Genomic DNA, 26444 nt, shown 5'->3' on the forward strand with positions numbered 1-26444 from the left:
TCCTATATACGTTAATCCGATACTAGTATTGATTCTATGAAATCGGATATCGCAGGTACTCACGGGAAATCAGCTTTCCAGGAACACGATAGTCTTGGAAAGTTCAATCGACGCGAAATCGCTTGTTTTTCCTTAGAATACCGCGATAGCGTTCCCAGAAAAATATTTCTCCGATTCTTGGACAGGGTAGAAGGGTGACGCACTCGATGCACGGGGTACACGCAGTTATGGATAAAAATTGTATTATTTATAAATAGTACTGTACATTTGTTGAACATACACGATTATGAAACGTCTCAATTACAGATTTATTACTCGCAGTTCAACGAAAGAAGAAAATCATCGATAACGTGGGCCGACGTTGAAATAAAAGTTGTTTTTTTATGATAAATGCGCACTGTTTTTTAATTAAAAAACTTCGAAACGAATGTAATCCAGACAAAAAAAAAATGAACGGAACAGGAAACCTCTACGTCATTCGTACTCAAATAAAATTGATTTTTTATGGATATTAGTTATTATATAATTGCACTATTACGGTGGTAACTGTAAGAGGTCGCCTGTTCCCTTCGCCTCGATTCACTTTACTTGTATGAAACACTGTTCAAAGAAAACAAAACTGAATTAAAAATAAAAGAAAATTGTTTCATCAATATGTATGTAATATTCAAGACATCCTATCCTTTAACAATATTCCCTTACATCGTAAACTCGATGCGCGTTATAGGTTATGTCCGCGTTAACACGTTCGTTGTGGACGGCTGAATTAAAACTAAGAATAATATTAACAATGATATAAATATTAATAATGACGATGTTATTAATATTAATTAAGTGTGACGTGGATCCGTGTCGCAGAAAGATCACAACCGAGGTGGATCCGCGTTGTCCGCAACGAATGTGTCCTAATCGTAGACGTCGCGAACGGTATGTTCGCCGCAGTTAAAACTCTTTTTACAGTCCTCACGATTGCGACGTGTCGCGTCGTCGCGTCATAAGAACGTGAGCATTTAAATTGATCCTGTTCAACCTTGACTCGATAACTTTCGAGTTATTTTCACTTTACCTAACGGCTCGACCGAAGACACGTCGTGCCTCTCTGATATTTCCACGGTTCAAATTTTATTTTGCAACGGACCATATAGCGATCGATAACATAGTAGTACCTCCTGATCATTCCGCGATATACGTAAATCAACGAGACCCTAAGAGTCGGACCTTATAAATATTTGATGAATTAAAAAAAATAATATCATTGACATATCGGGTACGGAAGTCGAGCACAGATAGGGTTACCGGTGATGGGCGTTTCCGCTTGTTCTTAACCCACTGACGACCGCCTTTGCTACGCGTTGACTAGCGTGTTAAACAGTACGGGTTTTAAACGTCGAGTATAGAAAATTTTCATAAAATTTAGAAAATAGGTTGACGACTCACGCTGGGTTGGGAATCTCGCGAGGGTGACGACTGTGTTACCATTGAATGGTCTTGTACGTTCACCAGGTCAGGAAGCTCGATTGCAAATGGAAGTTAATTACTCGAGTACGAATCATTGTTTCTGTTTCTGGTACATCGAGGGACGTCTCGAGGGGGGACTAGTTAAGCTTTGCTCGTTGACCTCGTTGCATGAGGTGGAGGTAGCAGAGGGCGCTGAAGAATTCCTCAAAGGATCTTTACGGGTTTTATCGATTGATCGTTAGGGGTATATGCGAAATCTGCGCGACGTAGCTTATGGCTTCGATGAGTGTCGCGAGAGGCGACGGTCGAGCAAGAAAGAAGAGCATCACGGGGGAGTAGGAAAAGAGAGAAAAAAAAAAAAAAAGAACGAAGGCGACGACTTAAGAAGAGAAAGAGATCGACCACCGCCCTCGGTCGACGAAGGAGGGGAATGGCTGGCGTCGGCGTCATTCTGGGCTGCTGCTGCTGCTGCTGCTGCTGCAAACCTTAGTTCGAGGCGGAGGGCGTCTTGGGAGGCTGGAAGGGGTTCCATTTCAGACACTCCGGATCGATCTCTTTGTAGACGGGTCCTCGCCTCTTCACCCTCTCCTTGTAGTCGTCGATCACGTCCTGAAATTATTTCAACGGGTTCTCCACCGGTCCGCTTCTTCTTTTCTTTTTCTTTTATTTTTTTTTTTTTTCTTAATCTCCTTTTCGAGGATACGACTCGGACCATTTTAAAATCTTTTTCGTTTCGCGGAACACTCCGGTGAATGGTACCGAGAAACGGGTAGACACCCTGAACCAGTAACACTCGAGTAATATACATATGATAATACTTGGATGTAACCCTTTCGATGCTGAATATTTTCGACGAACGGATAATCGACGTGATCCTTCGGGTCACTTAAGAATCACAAAGGACAGACTTACCTGTTTCTTCAGAATGATATGCTTGCCCTTCCAGTACTTCATCATACCGAGGGCCTGCAAGGTACTGACGATGTCGTACGAGTCGATCGCCATCTCCTTGCTGATATCTGAGAAAGATAAAAAGAAACAATAAATAAAACGATGACTTCATGCATTGGAAAGTTCGATCGTGCTTGTGTGCGAGATACATCAGCGCTGTCCATGGATGCGATCCTCGTCGCGTGATTCAATCTGCAACCATTCATGTCTTCCTTCGGTCACCGTAATACATACACACCAATAAAATACACGTTCAATCTCTATTTGCGAGCAGACGCATATATACGTTAAGAGAAGCAATGGAGGTCCTCTTTTGGCTGCGCACAATCGGCTCTGTTGGACAGCACTGCTGTGGCTGCACTCTTTTGCCCTTTGTATAATACTTTGAATTTGTTTTTCCTATTCCCAATCAGTTTCAAAGCTTTTCCAACCACTCTCGGGATTCACTCGGTATTAAAAATAAAGAAATTAAGTAATTGGCTATCGACGAAGGAAAATACTGGTCGAAAGAAATTCGTGGGAATGATCAATATTTAAATGGGGAAGGAGAATCTGTGGTGCGCGAAGGGTTAACACCGAGACGTCTGGCGAATGTCGGTCGAAAACGGTGGCGCGTGCTTCGCGGCCGTATTGTATTACCTTTAACGGAGAGTTCCTTGCCCCCGAAATTGCAGAGGTACTGCAGCAAAACGTCCTTCCAGTAGCTGCGATACGAGATCAAGCCCAGATCCGATAAAGGTTTCTCGGGCGAGCCAATCTTTTTCTCGACCCTGGTCAATAAGTAACCTGGGCAAAAAATAGATCGATTCCAATCGTGATTGATCCGCGCTAAACTAGTCGTGACCCGTTAAGAGGTCAACGGTCAATTAAAATAAATCAAAGTCTGAAATAAATCATTGATGGAAACGAGGCGAAATGTCAAGTGGAAAATGTGCCTTAAGGGTTGGTCGCGGTAGGCTACTCCTTCGAGCTTGTTACCATCTCCTTCGTAATATCCTCTCATTACTTACCAACTGTATTACGCCCTTGTGCACACCGACTACTAAACAGACTATGAAATTCCAATTGCACGAGATAGTGGTGGACGTTGAAGCCGCATAGGTACAGAGACTATGCGCGCGTTCACGTGCACATATGCAGTTACAATATACCAGTATCCATCCTGAATCGACGCCGCAGCTATAAGCCATTTCTGGTGTCAGTGACCGACCAAGGATGCAACTACCGCGGTGCAATGCCGTATCGAAAATAATTTCGGAAACTCTCACGCTATTTCGTGTCTGTACGTGTGGCCGAGTTCCATAGACTAATAACTTTTCGTGGAAGAGAACATTGTTCAATATATATATTCTTTAAAAATTCTGAAAATGATTAATTTTCAAATTGAAATTCTAAGATTCAGTAAATACATTATTGCAGCCTAATTATCCAACGGTAGCGACGTTTAGGGTTTCTCGTTCCTCACGTGTGAACTAATTAACTAATTAGATAAATTGCATCAACAGATTTCTTCATTTATGGGTCATCCGTTATATTTGCAGGAACCGGACACGCGCGATCTTATTGATTCTGCATCGGTGTGCCGTTACTCTTAAAAAAGACACGCGACAGCATCGATCGCCGAATATTCTGGTAAAAAAAGATCAAAGAGTTCGATTCCAGGAACATAAAGAATTTTAACGAAAGGAAATATAAAAGGGGTTAAAAGAGATTAACTCCAATGTCGAGTCGGACTTGGAAATTGATAAGAGTTGAGCCTCGTAATCGACACAGATTACAGATGTCTAGAACCGACGAGACAAGTCATCGGTTCATCAGTGTATCAGAAGTAACACGACGTATATCACGAGTGGGCGTTATCGCGTAAAATTACAATCACTTAGTACATAATCAACATTCATCTTCAAAGAAAGAATCCCACTAACACGTGTTTCTTTTTTCTTCTTTTTTTACAAAGAGACTCTTCTAGTATCTTTATAGAGCATCGAGTTGTTCAGCCATATCGTAAATCTCGTCAGCAGATGAAACGTCTGATTTAATCCGCAAAATTTTCAACGGGTATAATTAAAAAGAAAAGGTTTATTTTATTTCGCGACTTCCGTTTCTCGGAAATATTAATGCTGCTTTCCAGAACATCCGGAAACCGTAGTGTTCCACGAAAACCGAACGATAGTGTTCCCGAAATAACTGGGGAATTCTCATTATCCGAATGATTGAGGTCGAAACGATACCAGTATACCACGATTTCACGAATAGAAGAAAGAAGGAAAGATAAAGAGCGTGGTGGTAGGTGTCGGAGGGTAACACCATCAACAAGGGAGACGAGACGATTTTCGTCAAGTATTCGAGACGGTTCACGCGGACCCTGATCCTGTGTCGGGATTATTCCAGGAGGTTTCAGAGAGGCTAAGGGGTTCAACGACCATCCTTCTCCTCCTCTTTCAACCTCCTGGACCGTGGAGCCTCCACGGCCAGAGAGGACAGTCTACCACCCTCTATTTCTGCACCCTCCACCCTTCCTTCAATTCTTTTCCACTGGCTCTCTCTCTACAGGGTGCTCTATGCAAACTATTACCAGTTTATTTTTCATAGGGATGCCGAGGAAATTCTTTTTTTCATATTATTGGAAAGGTAAAAGAAACATTTTCAATTTGAAGGATGTAAAGACATATATGAATAACACTCCATTAACAGAAATGGAGTGGTTGCAGCATCAACCATCTAGAATCTAGGGGATGCATTATCTCATATACCAGATAGAAAGACCCCATTAATCCCTTGCTTTATATGTCGAGTCACACTGGTGTCACAGATTACTGTTTGAATACGAAATCCTTAACTCCTGAATGGTGTGAAAAACTTTCATTAATTTAATGGGGAAGTAGGAATGTAAAGCGACGATTGAGTTATTGAAATTTAACAAATTTCATCGCTATCCCTAGAAAATCTATACGATTCACCCTGTATCTTCCCGCTTCGCTCGAACGAATCCGCTTCGGGAAGGTAGCGCGCATTCATTACGCGGCCGTTCGGTTTCCAGACTTTTGGGATCACCATGCCGGTGGAAAATCAAGAGAAAGAGGAGATGGTGACTAGAAGAACGAGAGAACAACGGAGACGAGGGTCGAAGAGGAAGTAGTAGGCAGGAGCAGGAGTAACAGCAATAGCAGGGAGGAAGGATGGATGGATCGGCGTGACAGCAGCCGCCTAGTGTCGGGGAAGCTTCGCGTGGATTCTCATCCCCTTTGGCCGCGAGGTGGCTGCCCTACGAGGAGGAAAAGGGCGTCGGTAGCCCTGCCAATCCTACGCCCTACGAGGTAACCCGTGGGGAGGAGGTCATCAGAGGTCACGCGATCGCAAAACCTATACACTGTTCGGAATCGAACCAGCTGCGAAATCGGTGTACGAATGTCCCTTGTTAGCCCGCGCTATGTGCAACCTTAAGAACGGGGCGTGTCTTGATCCGATGATTCGTTAAAAGTTTCCCGACTCCTCGCTTAGAGTCGAGGTCAATTATGACCCATACCTGTGAAATACATGAAATTCCAAACTCCTTTGGATTAACAAATGCGATCAAAATTGTCCAAAGAGAATCTTCACTCTCCCAGCTTATATTTTTATACAAGACACCTTGTATAGCAGCTTTTCGCTAGGAATTTCTCCATGGAACAAGGTGCATCGGACACACCCCACGCACGGAGGCGAAGTGCTCGTCCGTAGAGGTGTACGTATACGGCCTTGGCTATGTATAAGCGCATCTGCAAGCGTGTAGAAGCTAACAGAGCAGGTAGAGAGCACGGCATCGGCCAACTGTACGGGGTTTGTGGGGGTCGCGATCGATGCGGCGAGACGCCGGGCGTCGCACTTTCCGCTAACCATTCCACTCCAACCTACGCTCCACTATCCGTCACCACTACCACTACCCACCACTACCAGCAACCTCCGGCTGCGTCTCTCGTACCGCGGCCATCCCCTGCGGAAAAGCTGGCAGGGCTAAACCCCCACCGACTACCATTCCGACCGCTACGTCCGCATAGTACGTCGACCCACAAGCCCAGCCATCTAGCCCCCGCTCTGCCCCTCTGCTACCCCTACGCCAACGACCCATACTCCAGCCACCGTCGCTCGACTCCACTGGTCGGCATCAATGAAAATGACGTCACGGCAAAAAGCCCACGTTTAATTATCAACGCTACGCCTCGTGGTGTATACTGTGTATCGTAAGGGTGGGGCTAAGCTTACCAGACGAACGTTTCTGTCCCGGTGAAGACGCCTCCGTAACTCACCACCCTCGTTTTCTTTCTTTCTTTTTTTCTCTCCTATCCATTGTTTCTTTTCGTTCTTTCTTCACCGACGTTTCCAGACGCGTAAATAGAGAGGACAATGAGTGGAAACGGATCTTGGAAAGTCTATTCGAGCCGGAGAATTGAATCGTGACGAACGCCTGACTCCGTAAATCGATCGGCGTCACGTACTATCAGGCTATTCTAGATGGCTTTTTCGGAAACGCGATGAATTGTCATTGATGCATACAACCCGTGGGAAGGTTATATTGATTTCTGCAGTTGAAGGATTCGGAGTGGAATGCCGAGGTTCATTCACCCCCTTGCCTTATCATTTTCTCAGTAGCTGAATCTGTTTCACCCGACTATTTATTACTACGACATTAAGGCTAATTAAGGAATTTGAAAATTCAACGAATTATAATTAAATTCTGTATTTAGCACTGTTCTTAAAATACTGCTTCCTTCGAAATGCATTTAATTATTCTATCTGGTCGGGTTTGGTTATTCGCACGGAAATACACGCTAGTTCCCGGTTTCGTTGGTTTGCTGGTCCACTCCGAAATGGACGGCTAGCTCTCGTCAAAATATACGCGATATACGGAAAATCCCAATTTCGCCCGTGCAGTCGGTTGCTTTGAAACATGCACAAAGTCGAAATATTCGCAAATTTCCCGTCTCGCAAATATTATCGGAGAGTCGACGAAAACCGCGAAGAAAAGATTGTCGTTTGTAAAGGACGAAGAACGTTGGTGGCACGTGGACAAACGAGACCTTTCAATCGCAACGACCGCAATGAAAGCACGCGACGGAAACCGCGAGGGCGTTCCTATAAACTCTGCCTCCTAATTCGGCTATCCTTTCGATTTCGTTCGTAGGATGTCGTCATCCTGTCTCCTTGGTCGCGTCAAGGCTGAACGGGCACCAGGTAAAAAAGACGACAGTTATACTCACTGAAATCGATGAGCAGTCGACCGTATCCTTGTCGTTGATAAGGTGGCAAGGTAAGAATGCAGGATACGTTGTAATTGAGGAAAGAGTTCTTTTCCTGGAACAAAAATCATTGCAATTACGTTAGTTCATCAATTCTAAATTCGTATAAAGTTTAAGGTTAATCCTGTACCGATTGTGACGATAACGTTTCCTTTCCGCTTTTTTATTGCTTTTAAGATATCGATACGCGAACAACAAGCCGTCGGTAATAAATATATCGCAGCGAAGCTTTACGAGCGATTACTTTCAATTACGAGGCAATTAAAATTGTCCGACAACGGTAAAATAAAGTGTCGATGGGAAACGAGAGATTTATTTATTTATTACAGCATGAACTTTTTATAGAAATCCTCGATCGTGCGATAGAGAGGGTAACGCTGAAAGTTTTGAAAATGAACTGTCCTTTATTTCAAGTTTAACCAGGTAAATAGCTTGATTGCGGTTGAGAAATGATTCTGTTAAGAGGTTAAAGGAAAACGAGTCTGTCGATTGGACGATTCGCAAACGGGCAGAACAGTCTGCAGTTTCAAAGGTCGAAACACAGACGTGTTTATGTGGAAAAACAGAATAATATTTTCGTTCGTCGCGGCGCGCCGCGTCGGTTAGCACACTCGACACGCTCCGCTCCGCTTCGCCCATGCGGCTGACTGCATGTGCATGCACCAGACACAATCGCGAGTGTATTATGACGTTAATGCGACGAAAATGCGTCGCGACCTTCATCGTGGAACGCACACAATGGGTTATCGATATTTTGGACGGCCAGACGTCTCGTCCTGGCGAGCGGCAATATACATATGTTTTATTAAACGTCTCCTCCGTGTCCTCGCTCCAAGATCCTCTGACGTGGGATCCTCCATCGAAGGGCGGTCAATCGATGCTTAACCCTTCCGTGTTAATACTTTTTATTTTAAACACATAAATTGTCGTGAAAGAATTCGGAGCTTTTCGGTTTAATTTCACTTAAGAATCATCATTTTTTTTTTTTTCAGTCATCCTCTATAATTATTCCACGCGAATAAACGTTTAGTTATTCGAGCGAATTCATTGGTGTTGGTGAACCTTAACGCATCCAAAGTCTCCTCGGTCACAAATGAACGGGCCAATTTTTGCGACCAGCGGTATTTTTACCGAGTGACATCGGGTGGGCGTACACACCCACGTCGTACACGCGTTATGTGTATCGCACGCTTTCGAAGATTAGATAAATTTCGCGTGAAATTACATCTGTACGAAATCCGCTAACGTGTATGATTTCCACGAAATTCATCGTACATGTGTGAAATTGATCAAAACCTGTCACATTCTCTCTCTCTTTTTGTTCGATTTTCAGATTTTTCCACGAGCGTACGATAAACATCGATGCAATATAATGGAGAGAGCTCGAGAGCACTCGAATATCTGGCCTCCGCCGACGATTTAATTTTCCTGCAACTTTGTGCGATGGAAAATAACAGGGCGAAAAGCTGGAGAGCGTTATAGTTGGAATAGTTTGATGCAAAAGTATCGTTCGATGTCATACCGACTATTGATGGGCTGAGTAATTACTTCGTGCATACAGGGTGTTCCAGAAATAACCAACAATTGTTAACTCTGAATTTTCCTATACGGTGGACGTTCGAGCGAATTACACGGTTTATTTTCATCATTTTTCATTGCAAGGTACACTTTTACTTCAGGCATTATATCGCGCTCTACATCGTGCGTCTACATCAAGGTTGGTTCGCGTTGCCAGGCCGATCCCTTTCGAGGCTGACTAACGTAGAATTCTACCATTAATCATTCTACTTCCCTCGGTCCCATTTCGACGAAGCTGGTAGAACCCGAACACCCGGTATTTCCGGCCATAGCAGCCGTTCTGCTGTTGCTAACTGGCGAGCGGGGCAGCAACGGTTCGAAGGACACACAACTCGAGAAGATTCGTCCGTACACTTGCGTCGACCCCTTATGTGTGTGCACGTATGTTGGGCATAGGATGAAAGAGGAAGGGAACTGCGTTGAAGAGAGAGATCGAGAGAGGTCCCAGAGAAAGAGAGACGGCAAGGGTGAAAGCGTGGAAAGGAGAAGAAAGGTCTGGGACCCTATGAACGAGCCTCGTAGATGCCCCTCTCGATATACCCGGCAACCATCGAGCAGGGCAACTGTTAACCCTTTCGCGAGTATCCTTTCCTTCTTTTTCGAAGATGTTTGTATTTTTATTTCAATAAGAATCCGAAGGTTATCCGATTTTGATACCCTGAACGCACTTGAGTCTTCATTCGGAGTTTAAATAAGTAATTAGAATATAAATATATAATTAGCACTTGAAGGTAATTTTAGATTTCTTTACGTACACACGTACGAAGGCTTTTAGAATGTATGCTAGAAAAATTAGGAATCTTCAAATTGGAATTATTACATAATAGCGAGTACGTGACACGGACCGTCGGTGTTAAATAGGTTAAATTTTTTAAGTTCGCCACGAGTGTAGTGAAAGGGTTAACCTTCCACGGTTCATTATTAAAAATATCCATGAAATTTCAACGTTATAGCGGAAAGAAGAATTTTTTAAGTCAGCTTTTTCGTTACTTTATTTTTCAACAGATTCGCTTGGTGCGCCGGATTTAATGCACAGGACGGACGGTAATGGAACAAAAGGCGAAGAGAAAATATAAGAAGATATACACATTCGATGAACTTTAACGGAGAATCGAAGAAGCGGTTCGCGTCGGGTCGAGTGGGTAGGGAGGAGGAGGAAGGAAGAAAGAGAGAAAAGGAGAAAGAGGAGAGAATCTGGGCCCCGCGACGTCCTTGGGCCAGTAGTCTCTGCTTCGTTCAGGGACGTCTCCAAGTCCCCCACCGTGCTCGATTCGCCGCAAGAAAGGCCCTTATACATCTATTTCCCTCCTTTTTCCCCTCTTTTCGTCGCTTCGTCACGCTTCTTCTTTGCTCGATCAGGACGTAACGATTCGGCAAAATTCACATTTGACTCGTGTCGTCTGGACGGAAAAACGAATCAAAGACAAAATTCTACTTTGTATAGTTGGACATGGGCTCGGAATGATTCCATATCGAATCTTCCCACGCTTCACTTTATTTTCATTCTTCATTTATCATCTCGTTCTTTCGACGCGATTCTAGTCAAGATCAAATCAGACACGGACGACAAAGAGTGCTCGCAGTGACTCACCGATGATAAGCTTTACGCGGAAACGTCGCTCCTTTGAGAACGATCGTGGTGGCAGAAAGAGGCCCATGGCAGGGCGTCGATCGTAGAAGGTTTCCAATCGGTCAGTATACTTTTCCGCGTATCGTCGTCCCATAAAGAACCGCACACGCGACGATAGAGGCATCGGAACGCCAGTTAACCAGACCTCCATTCTATACGGGAAGCTTCAAAAGACGAGGCAAACGATTGAACCGAGGAAACAAACGGTGTTTCGTCTCGGGATCGTCTGTCAGACTCGTCAGTGGGGCTGACGGTATACTTCCGAAAGGCCCCATCACCCCAGGACAACTAAACTTCGGATTTATAGTAATTGAGGGACGAGAAATCGAATGAGACCATTTTCAGAACTGGCAAATAAACCGTTCTCGAGATATACAGGGTATTCTAAAAGTGCGGAAAGTATAAGAACGCATTTTCACGGAAAATGGCTAACCTAACCTAGGTTAAGGGTTGGGGTTAGGGTTAGTCACGTTGCGTGGAAATGCGTTCTTATCAAGATAATAGGGGGTTTCCGTACTTTTAGAATACCCTGTATATCTCGAGAACGGTTTATTTGCCAGTTCTGAAAATGGTCTCATTCGATTTCTCGTCCCTCAATTACTGTAAATCCGAAGTTTGGTTGTCCTGGGATGATGGGGCCTTTCGGAAGTTTCCTCGGGCTGACAACAGACGATCCCTGCCCCAGATACTTATGATACCACGGTTCAACACGTATTTATTCAAACCGCATGCCGGGCGAGCGCTTGCGAGAAACCGTTCTCACCTCGCTGCCACCTAGCGGTCCCGGCCCGAACTCAAAGCGTCCGGGGAAACGAAACCCCCTCCACTATACGATTGCGACAGTAATGTGCATAGTTTTTGAAACTCCCTGTACATATGTATATCTACCTCGTTCCTTGCACGCTCATAAACACGTCGCATAGGCGAGACGTCGGCGTGCAAGGAGCACGCGCGTAGGTGAACGAACGAACGAACGTATAGAGTACGTGGCGGAATAAGGCGAATCAACTAATAATTGTCTCTTATGATTCTATGCAACTTTATCTTTAATAAGGAGACGAAATATTTTTAATCATAGCTGCAATTTTTTCTTTTTTGTAAATAAAATCATTCAAAATTATCCATGATTTATTTTTATTGAATATATTTAAAAAAGTATTTAATCGTAAAACATAATTTGTCAGGCATATAAAATCTGGCGAAGAGAGAATGGGTGGATTGTACCAAACAAATGGCAATTTCTGTCAAACGAATAGTATATAAATTAAATGGGAAAAGAGAAATCTTTGTTCTATTATCAACGGAATGTTGAGCGTTAAAATGCAGCTTCGTTTCGCGAATTCCTCGATCATTTACGAGACGAGCGATGTGAGCGTCGCTTAAAGGTTATACAGCTCCTCGCGACGGTCACTTCTATATTTAGATGCACCGAGTTTCCTCCTCCACTTTCTTTATACCGAACAAAGCGTTCCTCTTAACATACGGGGTGTACGCGGAATTTCGAACCGGGATGATTGCCTACTTTCACGTGCGAGTTTGCGTTTAATGGAGGAGAAAATTTCTTTCGGGGAAAAGTATTCTGAAAGTTACCAGACTATCGTGAAGAATCCAAAGCGTCGGTGATCCTTATTTATGATACATAATATTCAAATAAAAATGAACGAATGGATATTATTTTGACCTGTGAACAAATAGATTCTGACAATCCGTGTGTTATATCCGAAAAGGTTTTAGATTCTTTGACAAGGGGCACTCTCGGAGCAGGTGCAATTCTCTACAGTTATTTAAAGGAAAATGACGAGGAACAATGGAGCAGGTCGAAGAACCCTTGGAAATCTCTTGGCTTGACGCGTCCGGATGAAGGCTGTCCCGAGGGACATTGTAAATTTATCAATGGTAGATACTTGGAAAACCGAAGGTCCGATAGGCCTGTGGATTATCCCTGACGCATCCCTCGTTCCTTGAAATCCAAAGAGAAATTCTGAAGACTCCCTGATAACTCTCCGCTAAGCCCAACCCCTTCAACAAGAAATTTTGCAGATTTATTAATCCATTCGATAAACGCGATGGTCTATACACCTTTGATTCGTGTTACAGTCAAATTCAATATAGTAACTAGACGTGTAGTTGAATGATAGATCTGAAAAGTGCTCGAGTGTTTCGAAGTCGACGTCCCAGAGACCGAGACAATAGCCTTTCGTACGATCCCACCGCAATTGTTGAAAGGAATGCTTTCTGGAATCAATATCTGATGAATGCTGCGAGGATGTCTGTTAATTCCATTGACAGTGTATGCACGTTTAATCCCATCCACCCTAACTAGACGTTATACAGAGGGTAGTTGAATTTTATCGCTATTCAAAATTTCTGGTTACGATAAATGAGACACCCTGTATATAAGGTCGCCATGGACGTCACAGACGTACCTAGAAACGACTGGAACGTGGGCTTTCCCCGGGAGACGTATTTCTGTCAATAGGGTTCGAGTGCTCATCTTAACCCTATCCTCCTATCTCCGCGCACGGTATTACAATTTAAATTATTTAGGAAATTTTATCAACCTATCAACTTCGAGGTTATTCCCCTCAACGTCGATGCTGATCAGGGAGTCCTTCGACCCCTGAAGAAAAGAAAGATTGATAAATCGTGGCTGTAAGAGCCCGGTTTACCCCTAAAGCCTCGAGATCATCAACCCTGACTTGCCTAATTATCTTCCCCCAGAGTTCTCAACGCTAACCCCATTCTAAAAGATCATTCAAGAGAAAGAAGGAATCACGACCTTAACACTCTGGTATAGGACGTTTCGTTGCCGGGAAGCAGGGGTCAAGGTCTGAAACGGAAACAACGAACAACATCCGAGGAATCTGTCCGAGCTGGTGGAATAGCAGCAGCACAGGGCGACGCACTCTCAGGTGAGTAACGAGAGGTGAGTAGCGTGCGCGGACAGTTGGCCAGCAACGGCTAGGAAGCTTATAACCACGTGGATTTTTATCCGACTAGGAAGAAAAGAGGTAGGATGATCGCGCAGAGGTGGAACGGGAAACTGGAAACCACGAGGGTACACTTGCGGCTCTCTGTCAGGAGGTGGATAATGACATTCGTGGTCGAGTACGTGCGAAAAGAGGAGGACCATGAAGCCGGAGGACGAACAGAGGTAGCGAAACTCGCCAAGGATAGCCGGCCCGAGTAAATACCTTCAAATTTTAATGATCCCTGCTATTAACCGTTTAAGTGGAACGGGCTATTGCAAAAATATATTTGACCAGCGCGATCGGTCGATTAATCGAAGGAAACATGAAGGGACGGGGTAGGAAAATTGTGAAAGAAAAAGCTGAAAAAAGGAGGTGGAAAAAAGGGATAGACAGGACGTAAAGGAGCCGCGGCAAGAAAGGCAGTCAGAGGGTCGGTCAATTTTCCTTAAAAATATCCTGCAGACGTGTGGTGCGAGGCGGAAAAGAGAGGACGGTTGGCAGAGGTGGTGCTAAAGGAGGGATGAGTGAGGGCTGCAGGAGAGCAGAAAAGGAAAGGGATGACGTAGGGTAACATGGGAGTACGCGAGGTGGTAGTAGTAGTAGTAGTAGAGGTCGTCGATACGATACGCGGCGGCCTCCTGGAGAAGAGGTTGGGGTAGGCTCTCTCCCAACCCCTTCCGCCTCCATCCACCTACCACCACCTCCCTCGTTCTCTACCCCTCTATCCTCCCACAGCAAAACCTCACCCCGACCAGGCTCGATCGATGCCAGACAGTCCTGTTCACACGACCAAATCCTGCCGAATATACATCGTCCCTAGAAGTTGGGGTAGGGTAGCTCCTAACTCTGCTCACCCTTCTTCCTTGTCACAGTCGCCTTCGTAAGAACAGTTCACAGTGACACTCTTTGATTTTAACGAGCCTTTGCATCCTGATACACTAATAGTGTTCCGATACACTGCAGCTCATCAGCAGATCGCGTTTCCTGGCTGTTTTAGATTCACGAAACACACCCTTTAAAAGCAGAAGAATATTTATCCACTTTTAACTACCTGTTCTATCCTCGATTCGTTAGATCATAATTTTCCTTGGCAATTATTTGACAATAAATAAATTTATCTTCGAAATTGAATTTCTCTCCGTTCAAAGAGATCCCCGTCGGCCGTGTTTCTATCTCCCGTTTCCAGCCTCGTTTTCCTCGCCCTTCTCCTCGAGCACTCTCTGATCCTTTCCTTCTTTATAGAACCCTCAGACATAAACGCCTCGGGTTCCAACTATTTACATATTACGTGCACCAAGCCCTTTCGCAATCCTTATCATTGTTCGAAAGGGTACGATGAGTATTCGCTTCGGTAAATTCGTTTGCCATGTTCGTCGCAAACAAAAATCATTTTTGATCGTATATACACTCCTGAAGGAAACGCTCGTTAAAATCATTTACATCGTTGAAAAATACAGCCTCATATTTTCACGGTTGATCCACATTGTACGTTAAAAAAAAAAAGAGAAGAAAATTTTGCTTTCAGTTGTCTGATCCTTGCTGTCTGTTTATTGCATCACAGACACAAAGATCCTGCGAATCTCGCTCTCTTTCAATCTCCATGGATGCTTCTCTCTTAATCCTTTTCTCCCCGAGTATCTCTTTGCTTCTGCCTTTTTCTTCCTCCCTTTTTATCGTTTTATGCGCTTCTCGTGCCATTTTCTGTATGCATTATTCAGGGCATATATAGTGGAACGGTTCGTGACGGGCTAACTGGCGCACCACCGGAAGTTAGGCAAACGAGTCCTGAGTGGGCTGGTGGATCGTCGCGTCTCCACGGATACACCGTCTGCTGATTTTCATCGGTTTTTCCTTACCTTTCAACGGACATTTCGCAATCTTTCTCTGTCGCCTGGATTCGTCTGAATTTTTCTTAGAATTACCAATTTAACCCTATTAATCGCATATTAATTGGAACAATACCGCGTTAACATTAAAATGTTAGCGATAGCCCACTATGATACCCCACGGTATAAAGGGTTTAAGGGACTCCGGTTCTGTTTTTTCTCTTTCCTTTGGAAGAGAGCATTGTGGCGGAGGTGGCGATGTTCGACATGCGTGTCGTGTTCCTCGCTCGACGTTTCTTTTTTTTTCTTCCTTCACGCGAGATCCTGTCTGGAATATCTACGTAAGAGGATATGCTGTCGTCTCGTTTGCTCGGAACACCGCCGCGTATGTTCGACCCGTGTACCCGTGTATTCTTACCGAGGCTATCGAACGCTAATACGTCTTCATCAACGCGTTAATTAGCTATCTTTTTTTGTATCTTGTAAAAGCACATCTGTTGGAAGCTTTGAATACCGTTCTCCTTAGTTTACTCTAGGATTATTAAAATTTTTGAAAATTCCCTAGCAAAATCATTGCATTTTGTAAGACACCGTTTACTAACAGTTTCGTTGGTTAATCTATTTTCCTAAGGATCGTGGAAACAACGAGGGTGAGTCAGGTGTCGCAGAAGGATCATCTCAATTACACGGATCGTTGATAATCCGATAGGTGGATGATGATCGGGCGAATCGAAGACGAAGGCTATCGAAAATCTTGTTTTACTAGAATCAGAGCCTGTTGGATCGTCGGACAGTGGAAAGCAGAAGGCAGAAGGATTTCAGGAGCAGGACAGGGCCCCGTTCCGAGCATCTTGGACCCGATGGCCCCGAAAACCGGTTCCCTCCTCTGGATTTCACGTGACACGCATTTCTCCTTTTTCGGGGGTATCTTAAGCAGCCCCCACGCTACTCGCGAATATAATAAACTGTATTGCATTACGATTACGAGCATTATCGTCCGTGTCGTAAACAGCAATTATAAGTGTCCCGACAGAGGTATATTTAATCCTTTGGCTATGGGAGACCTGCACGCCATAGCTCTACCCTTTCCTTAATATGACCAACGTGATCGCAGTCTGGTGCATTCAAAATATTACCCTCGTAAACGAGTAACATTAAGTGTATGCATATATTAAAAAGTATTAAATTATTATTTCTTTTTTCGGGTCTGAATAAACGCGCGACACAAAGTCCGACAGAGACAAATTGTACAAGCATTCTACGAAACGCTAATCTTTCCGTAATTGCTCGAAGAAGAACGTAAGAAGGTTTCTTTCGAAAATTTACCGGAGAAGCTTGCTTTCATGTCTCAGTAAGCATAGACCGGAAGCTGTAAATGTTCACGTCCGAGCCCCTTCTCGTTTCTGCTCGGCTGGCTGGCTCGCGGAATTGATAAAAATTCTACGTCACACGCAGGATGAGCGAAAACGAGTGGCGCGTTAAACACAGCAAAGGGAGTTAGTGGCGTTAATAACGAAAATTTATAAATTCACTGCTCGCTCTCGTCCTTTCTCTCCCCTTCTTCATCGTCTCCCTCGAGTCGCGCTTCTCTGATACGTGACGATTGTTCAAGGTCACCCTTGCTATCGTCCAAGGTCAACGTCCTAGATCCTCGATGATTGCATTTCGAAAATTTCTTCGGGATTCTTCAGATCTTTGCATACCTTCATACGTGTAAAAGAATTCGTAACACCCTCAACTTATCTAGATACGATAGCAAAGTGGTATTTCGTTCGACGAGGTCAATGTCCGTATTACTCAAGGTCAACGCCCAGCATGGTCCGGGTCAATGGCCTGAACTCTCAAGGCCAACGTCCGGATGATTCGAGGTCGAGCAGGGGAGACCGCAAGATACGAAGAAGAAATATCTGTGCGCGCTACTGGACGCTACGGCGATCGATCGGTTCTACGAGACACCATGGATGCATTTCCCTCCTCGATGGGTAACAGAGGACGAACAACTGGGCTAATTCGGCTGGCCGAACAATGATAGGTTTAACCCTTTAATCGCTGAATACGATTTTTTATAACAGCTAATGTGATCATTGATACCCCGACAAGAGGATATACTAATAAAATAAAATAACGATTAGTTACAATATTAATTCCCCTTAACAAGTGTCTCAATCGAAAAGAACATTCAAGTAGACCATTATACAATTGATCCCTATCGAGTAATAGATGGCTTAGAAAAGAAAACTTCAGGAAGAAGTTCAAAGTACAGGGCCAGAGGTTCCAGACACGGGGAAGAAACTGTACGAAGAAAGAAGAAGAAGAAGAAGACGACGATGAGTAGTATGGAAAGACGAAGGGGGCCATAGGAAGACAGAAAAGAGAGAGAAGATCCAAGAGGTGTGCAAGAGGGAGGTAGCAAGTGGAGTAGGAGGAGGAAATAATAACGACCCCGACGTCGCAGTGCCGCAGAAAGGTTGACGACCCGATGCCAGGCGACGCCCTCTCTCCCCTTACCGCCCTACCATCCCTTCTCCATCATCCTCTGCAACCACCATCCCTCGTTTACCAGCTACCCACCACCGCCCTCGGCATCCCCCACTCGCGCAACGCCACCCACCTGCTACTACACGTTGTAAGCTCATAGCGTACGTACGTACGCCAGTCACCCAACCCCTTTCATCCCTCTCTCTACGTTACCACCACCATTACCTACCAACATCACCCTACGACCGTCTGGCCAGGGTCGGGGTCATTGAACGTCTATAAAGATTTTGACTCCACGTTACTGCTGCTGCTGCTGCTGTGACGTTGCTGCGGATGCAGGAAGCGGCTCCTCTCGCGGGGTACGCCCTTTTCCAAGGTGTGTTAAGGTGCATGTTCAATGGCAAACGGTTCATCAACACTGTTTGCAAACAATGCTAGTAAGAAGTTTGGAAACATATAATGCTATCGATGGTTTTACGTAGTATTTATCAGTTGCTGATGGGGGTAGTGATATCATCCAAGGATATTGCGAGTGGTTTTGAATAATACTTGAAGAATAAAACAGTGCTATGACTACCACACCTTTCCTCTGTCACTTTGGCATCATTCCACGGCAAGTGGACAACTTTTCCAACAACCAATTACTTAATATTTTGATCATGAATGAACCATCGTGAAATATCGAGGAGTATCTGGGAAATTCGATCGATAGTTTGTTCCATGCATCATGAACGACTTCGCAGAGATTCGAAGAGACGAATGGTTATTGAACCAGCGGATTCAAGGAGATCCTTAAAAGGATAAGAGTATTTCCTCGAGGAAGGAGCTTGCGGAGGAACGAGAAGGACAAAAGAAAGCAGAGGTAAAGGTTTGCTCGAGGCTGGAGGAAATTTTCGTCACCCTGCTGAAGTGAGGTAGGGGAGGGATGGTTGGCACGTCTTGCCAGGGTCAGAGGTCGTTGAACGTCGGTAAAGATTTCGACTCCGGCGATGCTGTTCCGCAGTAAATAGGCGTGCGTAGTTGCCCCCCGCACACCCGCCGCGCCGGCAAGCTGTCCCAGACCAGGCCAGGAGTGGTCGGGTGAAGAGGGGTCACAGATACGAGACACCCTCTTCGCAATACACACCCTTGCACGCGTAATCCCTCCGCGTAACGCGGATGCCATTACGGGCCTAGTAAACCACAAAACAAGAACAAAAGCGAAGAGATTCAGCCGGATATAAATTCCAAGATGAATCTTTGTTCGAAGCGAGAAGCTTCGGATGATGATCTTTGTTCCAAGGACCTCAGAGTTCTTTAAGTCACGATAAAGAAGCTTTTCCATAGTTGCGTTAATAATATCGACGAGAACGGTAAGCGTTTGTTGTAAAGTGATATTGCTTTTCCATTGAAACGACCTGAATTGTAAATGACCAGTTGCCTTCTGCTTTGACTAAAACCTAATTGCTTCGGTAATGAATTCTCTATTAGCAGATGCCATCACCTTTACAACCGGGAAAATAATGAAATAACAACGCTTTGCAATGTAAGCGTGGTCCTAGGGTACTCTAGATCGTCAAAGCCCTGCGTCTAGGGAACCCTAGATTTTTAGTTAGTAATTTTAGAGATAGAAACGTAGGCGTTTTTATGTATTTATGAAACGACACCGTCAGTCTTTGAGGGTTTAAAGGATTTTCATATTAACTGCAAAGGTCGTAGAGACGCCTACTACGTGGACACCGTTTACGCAAGTGCTAAGCGACCCAAGTACCCCCCGACAGACATGGTCGTTCACGCACAGTTGCGCACGTACGAGCACGTGGTTAGAATTAATATTTCTCTTGGTAAGTTGTCGCGACGAGATCCGTGCCAATAATAAATCGGCAAAGAACTTATTTCTTTCGTACCTGCTTTGGATATTCTCTTCTAATAACAAATTTCTTTTTATCCCCCCTAGTCTTATTAAGCGTTTAAATTTAGTAACTTTCCGTTTTGCATGATTCATACGTGGGAAAACAATGTCTTGGTTGATAGACAATTTATGAAAATATTTTTCCAACGTTTCACAACGAACAGATAATTACATCGCTCGTCTCCACTTTATAATTTAATGTACGTTGCGCAAACGTTAATCGAAATGCTCGTGAAAAGATATCGTTATTTTTATTGGCAATAAATCAAAGCATAGTCAATGGTGCTAATTAATCTTTTCAACAACAATTGAATTGAAATGTGTCTAATAAAAGACTCACCTTGCTGAAGTAACCAACGGTGTGGCATCCTTCAGAGTCGCCGATTGTCATCACGTAAAAAAGAAAGGGCTCGACGTCGTAGTACAACGTTTTGTGGTCCAAGAAGAATTTTGCTAACAAGCATAGATTCTGACAGTATTGCTTATAACGTTTCCCATCCACTTCCCATACGCCTATCTTGTCTTTCCTGTTTAAACAAATTCAACAGAGATGTTATTATTTATTTACAAGTATATTCCAATAAGGTCGTACAATTATTTATTAACCTGTACACTTCGTGTCCAGGCGGATGTCTCCATAAACATTTCTCTCGATGTCTCCTTAAAACTTGCCGACTTTTCGCGTATCGCAAACAGTATTCGCATAGGTAAAGTTTTGGAGCACGACTGAACTCTTCAGGGTACGGACTTTGGTACCACACTTCCATTTCCCATTTTCCCATTTCGATGACACGTGTTCCGCCACTGTTTCTACCTTCGCCATCGTAATCCAACTCCTTCAGCTCCTTTTCCTTTAGAAGACAAATTTATACACTTGATGTAACATCGAATAGTACAGAAGATAGATTTAAACTTACAATTTTTTCACTAGCAATCGCTTGTGCTTCCATAAATAACTTCAAATCGTACTCCGGAGTTAGATTTGATAAACGTGGTTGACGATCCTTCTCGTTTCCTTGAAGTTCACTACTACTATCGCTTTCATTTCCATCGCCAGCGCTTCCTTTCCACTTGCTTCTCATTTCCCTCACTTTCAGTTGATAATTTCTCTGCTCTGTCGTTTGATGCATTCCCTTTGGAGACTTTTTCGCTAAACATGATACAGCCTTCTTTCTTTCCTCTTCACGTTTCTTTCTTTCTTTATAAAACTCTCTAGAAAAATGAAGAACATTTGAATATCCTTGAAGAGTATAACAATTATTATAGCAAAGCGTAAGATCAACTTACACGCAAGCCTGTGGTGTGGTATTATGATACAAAGGACAAGCCTCCAACGTGAAATGTGAATCAAGTTTTCCAGAGAGATGACCTCTCGAGTCGCAAGCTGGTGCTAAAGGGCATTCTCTTTCCTTGGTCACACGCGTACGACCATAATTTCCTGGTCCAGATCTTCCACCAGTAGTATTCGAAACACCACTGTTTTGTGGCAGTCTGTTGGGCCCGGACGAGTGTCTGGCAGCAGTGCTAGGCCCAGCACGTTTAACGGGTGATTTGCTCGTACTCCTCTTGCTTTCAGCTACTCTCGATAAATCACACCGGATCAGCGGAATTTGCAGGATACGTTTACACGCTACCGTTTCCGTACCTGAGAACCATACTGCCGCCGTAAGCAAAAAGACTGTATCTGCATCTTAGGACACCTTGGACATGCTTTTTGTTTTTGATATACGAAATACATTTGTCCCATCGACCAGTGGATACCTGCGGGCCATATACATATGTCCAATCCATCCATCCAGAACCGCAAATACTGCTTTTTTGTGTTAAGGAGGCAGCATAGAGTCCTAAATCCACCGCCTGAAGAAAATTTTCTACCCGTCTCGTTTCAAACATTCATGCTACTTTGACTTTGTATGATCAATTAACGAGACTGTATCGTCTAATTGCTACCAGAGAACGGTGGAACTACGTTAATACAGTTTTATATCTATGTATCATGTAACGGAAAGTCGACAGAAGGGATCAAACTTATTGAAAGAGAAAACAACTTGTTAGTCTAATTTCTAACATAACGTAACACGAAATAAAATAAAAAAGGAGGAAACAAATGAAACATTTATGCTTGCTTCAAATGCAACATCAACTAATAATCATCGGTACAATGAACAGAAATCTTTTAGGAATTACCACACACTTCAAACAAAAACGTAATACAAAGAATAGATAGGGACCCGGAAGTGGGAATTAGTAATAAAATGTTGCATTCTATGACGTACTTATTAATACAGTGTATTCTTACCTGTATCAGATTCTGAATCACTGGCTGCCTTTGCCTGAAGCTGAATTAATTTACTCCCCTTTCGTGTTTGCAATTTCCTCTTGCCTTTAGTCGACGTTTTCAATGCGCTTGTTTCTCCATGTTCGTCCATTTCCTTCTCACTGGCGGATGCATCAGCTTCATCTTCGCTTTTGACCGTACCTAAATATAGGGGCATGTTTTAGAAACGATTGTTTCATTTCGTATTTCATAAAACGTAATCTCAATTAAAACTACCGATAAAATTACTTTGTCGTTTTGTACATTTTTGTGGTTTAACAGGTGCAACTGTTGCGGAAGGCCGTTTCGGTGGAATACTTGAGGCAACATTTATTGCAGTACTTGGTTGAGTTTCTTTCTTCTTTGTTGCAGGCTGTGGGCTAGCAACACTTTCTGATGATTCAGAATCTGTACTACTATCTGTAGAGGCAGAAGAACCTGATCCTCCAGAGCAACTTTTTGAACTTGCAGAGCTTTCTGATTTACGTGCCTGAGCCGTTTTTGTGATCAAACCTGTAAAAAAAAATACTATTAGCTTGAATAGTTAAAACATATATTACACATGTCAGAAATACATACTAGCTCTGCTTGGAGCAGGAGGTTTTTGTTTTACATCATTTGGCTTAGGCTTAGGCGGTTGATTTTTTGCATATTTTGCTGAACTATTTGGTGGTTTTACTGTACTAGTTTTAGTTGGAACACCACTGTCACTTTCACTACTATTTTCAGGACTAAATATACTTTTCTTCTTCAATTTCTTTTGTACAGGTTCTGATGTTGTTTTTGCAGACTTATCAAGACCTTTACCATTAGTACTGTTGGAGACTGATAAAAAATATATCATAAAATAACAAATGTAAAAAGAATTACTATTAATGAAACAGTTTTAAATAAATATATTTTTACCTGAAGGTTTGTTTGGCTTGTTACCAATTGGTTTGGTATTAGGTACGTTCTTTTGCTGACCGGCACTAGCTATGGATTTAATTGGGAGCCTTTGTTGTTTAATAACAGGTGCTACTGTGGCAGTGGCTTTTGGTTTAGCTGGTGGTTTTCTTTTTGTAGACTTTACTTTGCTTGGTGACCCTTCAGATTCTGAAGAATATACCACAGGTCTACTCTTTGGTGGTATTCTTTCCTTGTTTTTATTTTCTGTAATAGGTGTAGAAACTGTGTCAGCTTTAGATTTGCCATGTCGATTAGCTGAGAAAGGTGTCTTCTTCTTTGTTTTATCTGTATCAGATGCTTTTTGACTGTTTGCAGAGCTACTAGAATTTTCTGAATCAGATGAGCTGGATTCACTGCCTGAACTTGAAGAACTACTCGATGAAGAACCAGAACTAGTTGTTGAAGTTGATTCTGAGCTTGTAGTCTGCCAGTTAACAATTATATTGCACTTATTAATTCATGTTTACAAACTAAATAGTCATAATAATCATATAACCTATACAAGATAGACATACCTTCCTCTTTGGGGTCATTTCTACTATGCTATCTTCTGAATAAACAATAAATACTGTTTAACTTCATTTCTGTAATACTCCTTACACTCTTCCAAGTCATGTACAAAGGAATTCGTTATAAATAAATTGATCAAGGCAAAAGATGCTACATTTTTTATTCCACTTTGACTTATACAGTGACTACAGATACAAAAGACTGGACATGCCTTCGTTTTCTAGGCGTTATGATTTAAGGGGTCTTAGACACCCCAAATGAGAGTAGTCCTGTTGGACGTACCCCAAATGGGTACCAGACTACCATTATTTGGGTCGGATAGAATAAAACGAGCACCCAAGGGATGATGTATAAGTCTCCAGGAAGAAGTAATTTGAGAACTACGATTTCGTTGATTGTTCATTCGCGAAAGATGTCAAAAAGGTAAAACAGACCACAAATTTAGTTCCTCGTTTTTTCTGTAGGGCACAGTTCGTTCGTTCGATTGATCATAATTTTTGTACTTTTATGCATACATTCAGTGACTGTCTGTAGTCTTGTTAGATCTGTAGTCACTGTTCGAAGTTCGGGCTTCACGCTAGCATCACCTTAATTACAGAATGTTCCCACCTGCTTTTGACAGCTGATGCTTATTTCTCTTTGATTTAATATGTAACACTTATTAAATGTCATAAATATATATAGTTTTTACTATATAATAAAATAGTTAAACATAGAATGGCCGAGAAAAGTGATATTTCGAAGCAACAGAAATCTGAAACCACTGAAGAGGTTACAAACGAAGCTGACATTAGTCGTTATTTTGAAAATGCATCTCGCACGATTTTTGACGAGATTGTTTCACCTAAAAAAGATTTCTTCGATATGCAAGGAGATTCTGGAAGCAGAATTCCAGACTTCGAATTGTTACCAGATCATTCGAGCGAATTTTTAAAAGGCACTTCGTTACTTGGTAACGACCGAGTTGATCACAGTGGGGCAAACGATATGCATAGAGATACCTGGATACCTTCTGAACAAACGCGAAAAGTGTTGCGAAATATCGCTACATCCACCGCTGGAACTAATCTTCTGGATAGAGATAACCTAACAATGCCAGGTCTTGCAATCCAGGGTGACATGTCGAACTTAATAAAGAATGCTGCTATGCGGTTCCTAGGGGAGGATGAAAACTCAGCAAGAAATGTTCTTACTGCTTCTGATGTAACACAGGACGAACGAGGCTTGAGACAATTGATTCAAGTTGGTTGTTACAAAGCAGCCATAAATTTAACAGGAAGATTGTTAGCAGTATATGCTCAAGGATATGGGAAAATAAATCAACCTAGTAAACACACCCCACATTCTTTGCAACTGTGGTACACAAGACTTGCTCTGTTGACTAAACTGAAGCAAGTTGATATTTTAGAAAGTGAATCAAAACCATTCGGCAATTTGGATAAGCCTGACATGTACTTCACATTTTACCCTGAACTTTATGGTACCAGACCAGGTTCCATGGCTTCTTTTTCTTTTAGACTGCTCTTAGCAGAAATTCCACAGTACTGTGGTAAACCAAAACAAGCACTAGATAATCTTTATAAGGTTTTAGCTACAGTGAATCAGATCATAGCTAATTTTACTGCCGGATTTAACGGGGATGGTTCAAAGGTTAAAATCAACCCATCAGAGCAAGAGGATGCTGTAAGATTGTGGAAAGGCAGGAGATCCAGAGTTTTAATATCTATTGCCAATTGTGCAGTTAGCATGAAGAACTATATATTAGGTATAGAGATTTTAGAGAAATTATGCAACTCTGCAGATTGGACACCTGAACAAATGGATGCAATGAGAGCTAGTATAGGTAGAATACATCTGTTTCTGGGGGATATTTCAGCAGCAGAGAAATTTCTCATCAATCCACGAAAACAAGACAGTGAGTTAACTGTCAGAGAGCTGATGGACAGAGGATTAATGGCAGTAGCTCAAAATTCTTTTCCAGAAGCGTATAAATATTTCCAAGCTGCAGAGGCATTAGATCCTTCAAACATTGCCTTAGTTAATAATATGGCTGTTTGCCTTTTATACACGGGTCAATTGAAAGCAGCGGTGCATTTATATGAAAGTATGATTACAAGAAACCCTGTTAAAAGCTTACAAGAACCTATATTGTTGAATATATGTACTTCATACGAATTGCATACAACTCATTGCAAACAGCCAAAGTTACATTTATTGAGCCAGTTAAATAGGTATAAAGGGGATGCTGTAGATATACAGTGTTTGAAACTTCCTTTGAACTAAAATTATTTCGCTTGTGTACAGTATATAATAGCTTGGAGATGAAATTTTTAAATCTGTTATTTAGTTATGAAAATATTGCACTAATGTATAAATTTTATTAAATAAAAAATCAATTTCCATCCTATTTTTAAACAGTTGAGTATTTCTATACAGATTTTCATCTGAATGAAAAGTATTAACGAGTATAGGTAATGCAGGGATCAAACCTAACAACTTCCGGTTATCACGATCTAGAATACCGACATCGAGTTTAGCGGTTTATTTCAAATAAATCTGCAAGTATATTAGTAAAATTTGAAGAGTGCAAAGGAAATAATTCAACATCG

General features: G+C 42.7%; 2 protein-coding genes across 8 annotated transcripts; one reads left to right on the forward strand and one right to left on the reverse strand.

The window, feature by feature from the left end:
• Nucleotides 1–225: 225 nt before the first annotated feature.
• Nucleotides 226–24013, reverse strand: LOC114878251 (histone acetyltransferase KAT7). 7 transcript variants are annotated; one of them, XM_029191883.2, is made up of 13 exons: nucleotides 23841–24013; nucleotides 23284–23749; nucleotides 22957–23202; nucleotides 22642–22890; nucleotides 22360–22539; nucleotides 21348–21717; nucleotides 20978–21272; nucleotides 20667–20911; nucleotides 20401–20587; nucleotides 7647–7740; nucleotides 3049–3195; nucleotides 2371–2477; nucleotides 226–2067 (listed from the first exon to the last, which is right to left on the reverse strand). In XM_029191883.2, the coding sequence occupies exons 1-13, from the start codon at nucleotides 23856–23858 to the stop codon at nucleotides 1945–1947; spliced, it is 2727 nt and encodes a 908-aa protein (XP_029047716.1). In that variant the 5' UTR covers nucleotides 23859–24013; the 3' UTR covers nucleotides 226–1944. The 7 variants fall into 7 exon arrangements, with proteins under 7 accessions (XP_029047716.1, XP_029047732.1, XP_029047708.1 ...); XM_029191899.2 differs by having other exon boundaries at nucleotides 21348–21636; nucleotides 22627–22890; XM_029191875.2 differs by having other exon boundaries at nucleotides 21348–21705; nucleotides 22627–22890.
• A 361-nt stretch (nucleotides 24014–24374) lies between these two features.
• LOC114878317 (trafficking protein particle complex subunit 12) lies at nucleotides 24375–26242 on the forward strand. The gene has a single exon (XM_029191948.2). It carries the CDS (start codon nucleotides 24553–24555, stop codon nucleotides 26116–26118), a length of 1566 nt encoding a protein of 521 aa, XP_029047781.1. The 5' UTR covers nucleotides 24375–24552; the 3' UTR covers nucleotides 26119–26242.
• The last annotated feature ends 202 nt before the right edge of the window (nucleotides 26243–26444 follow it).

This window comes from Osmia bicornis, chromosome 3, assembly GCF_907164935.1.
Source record: "Osmia bicornis bicornis chromosome 3, iOsmBic2.1, whole genome shotgun sequence".
Taxonomy (NCBI): domain Eukaryota; kingdom Metazoa; phylum Arthropoda; class Insecta; order Hymenoptera; family Megachilidae; genus Osmia; species Osmia bicornis.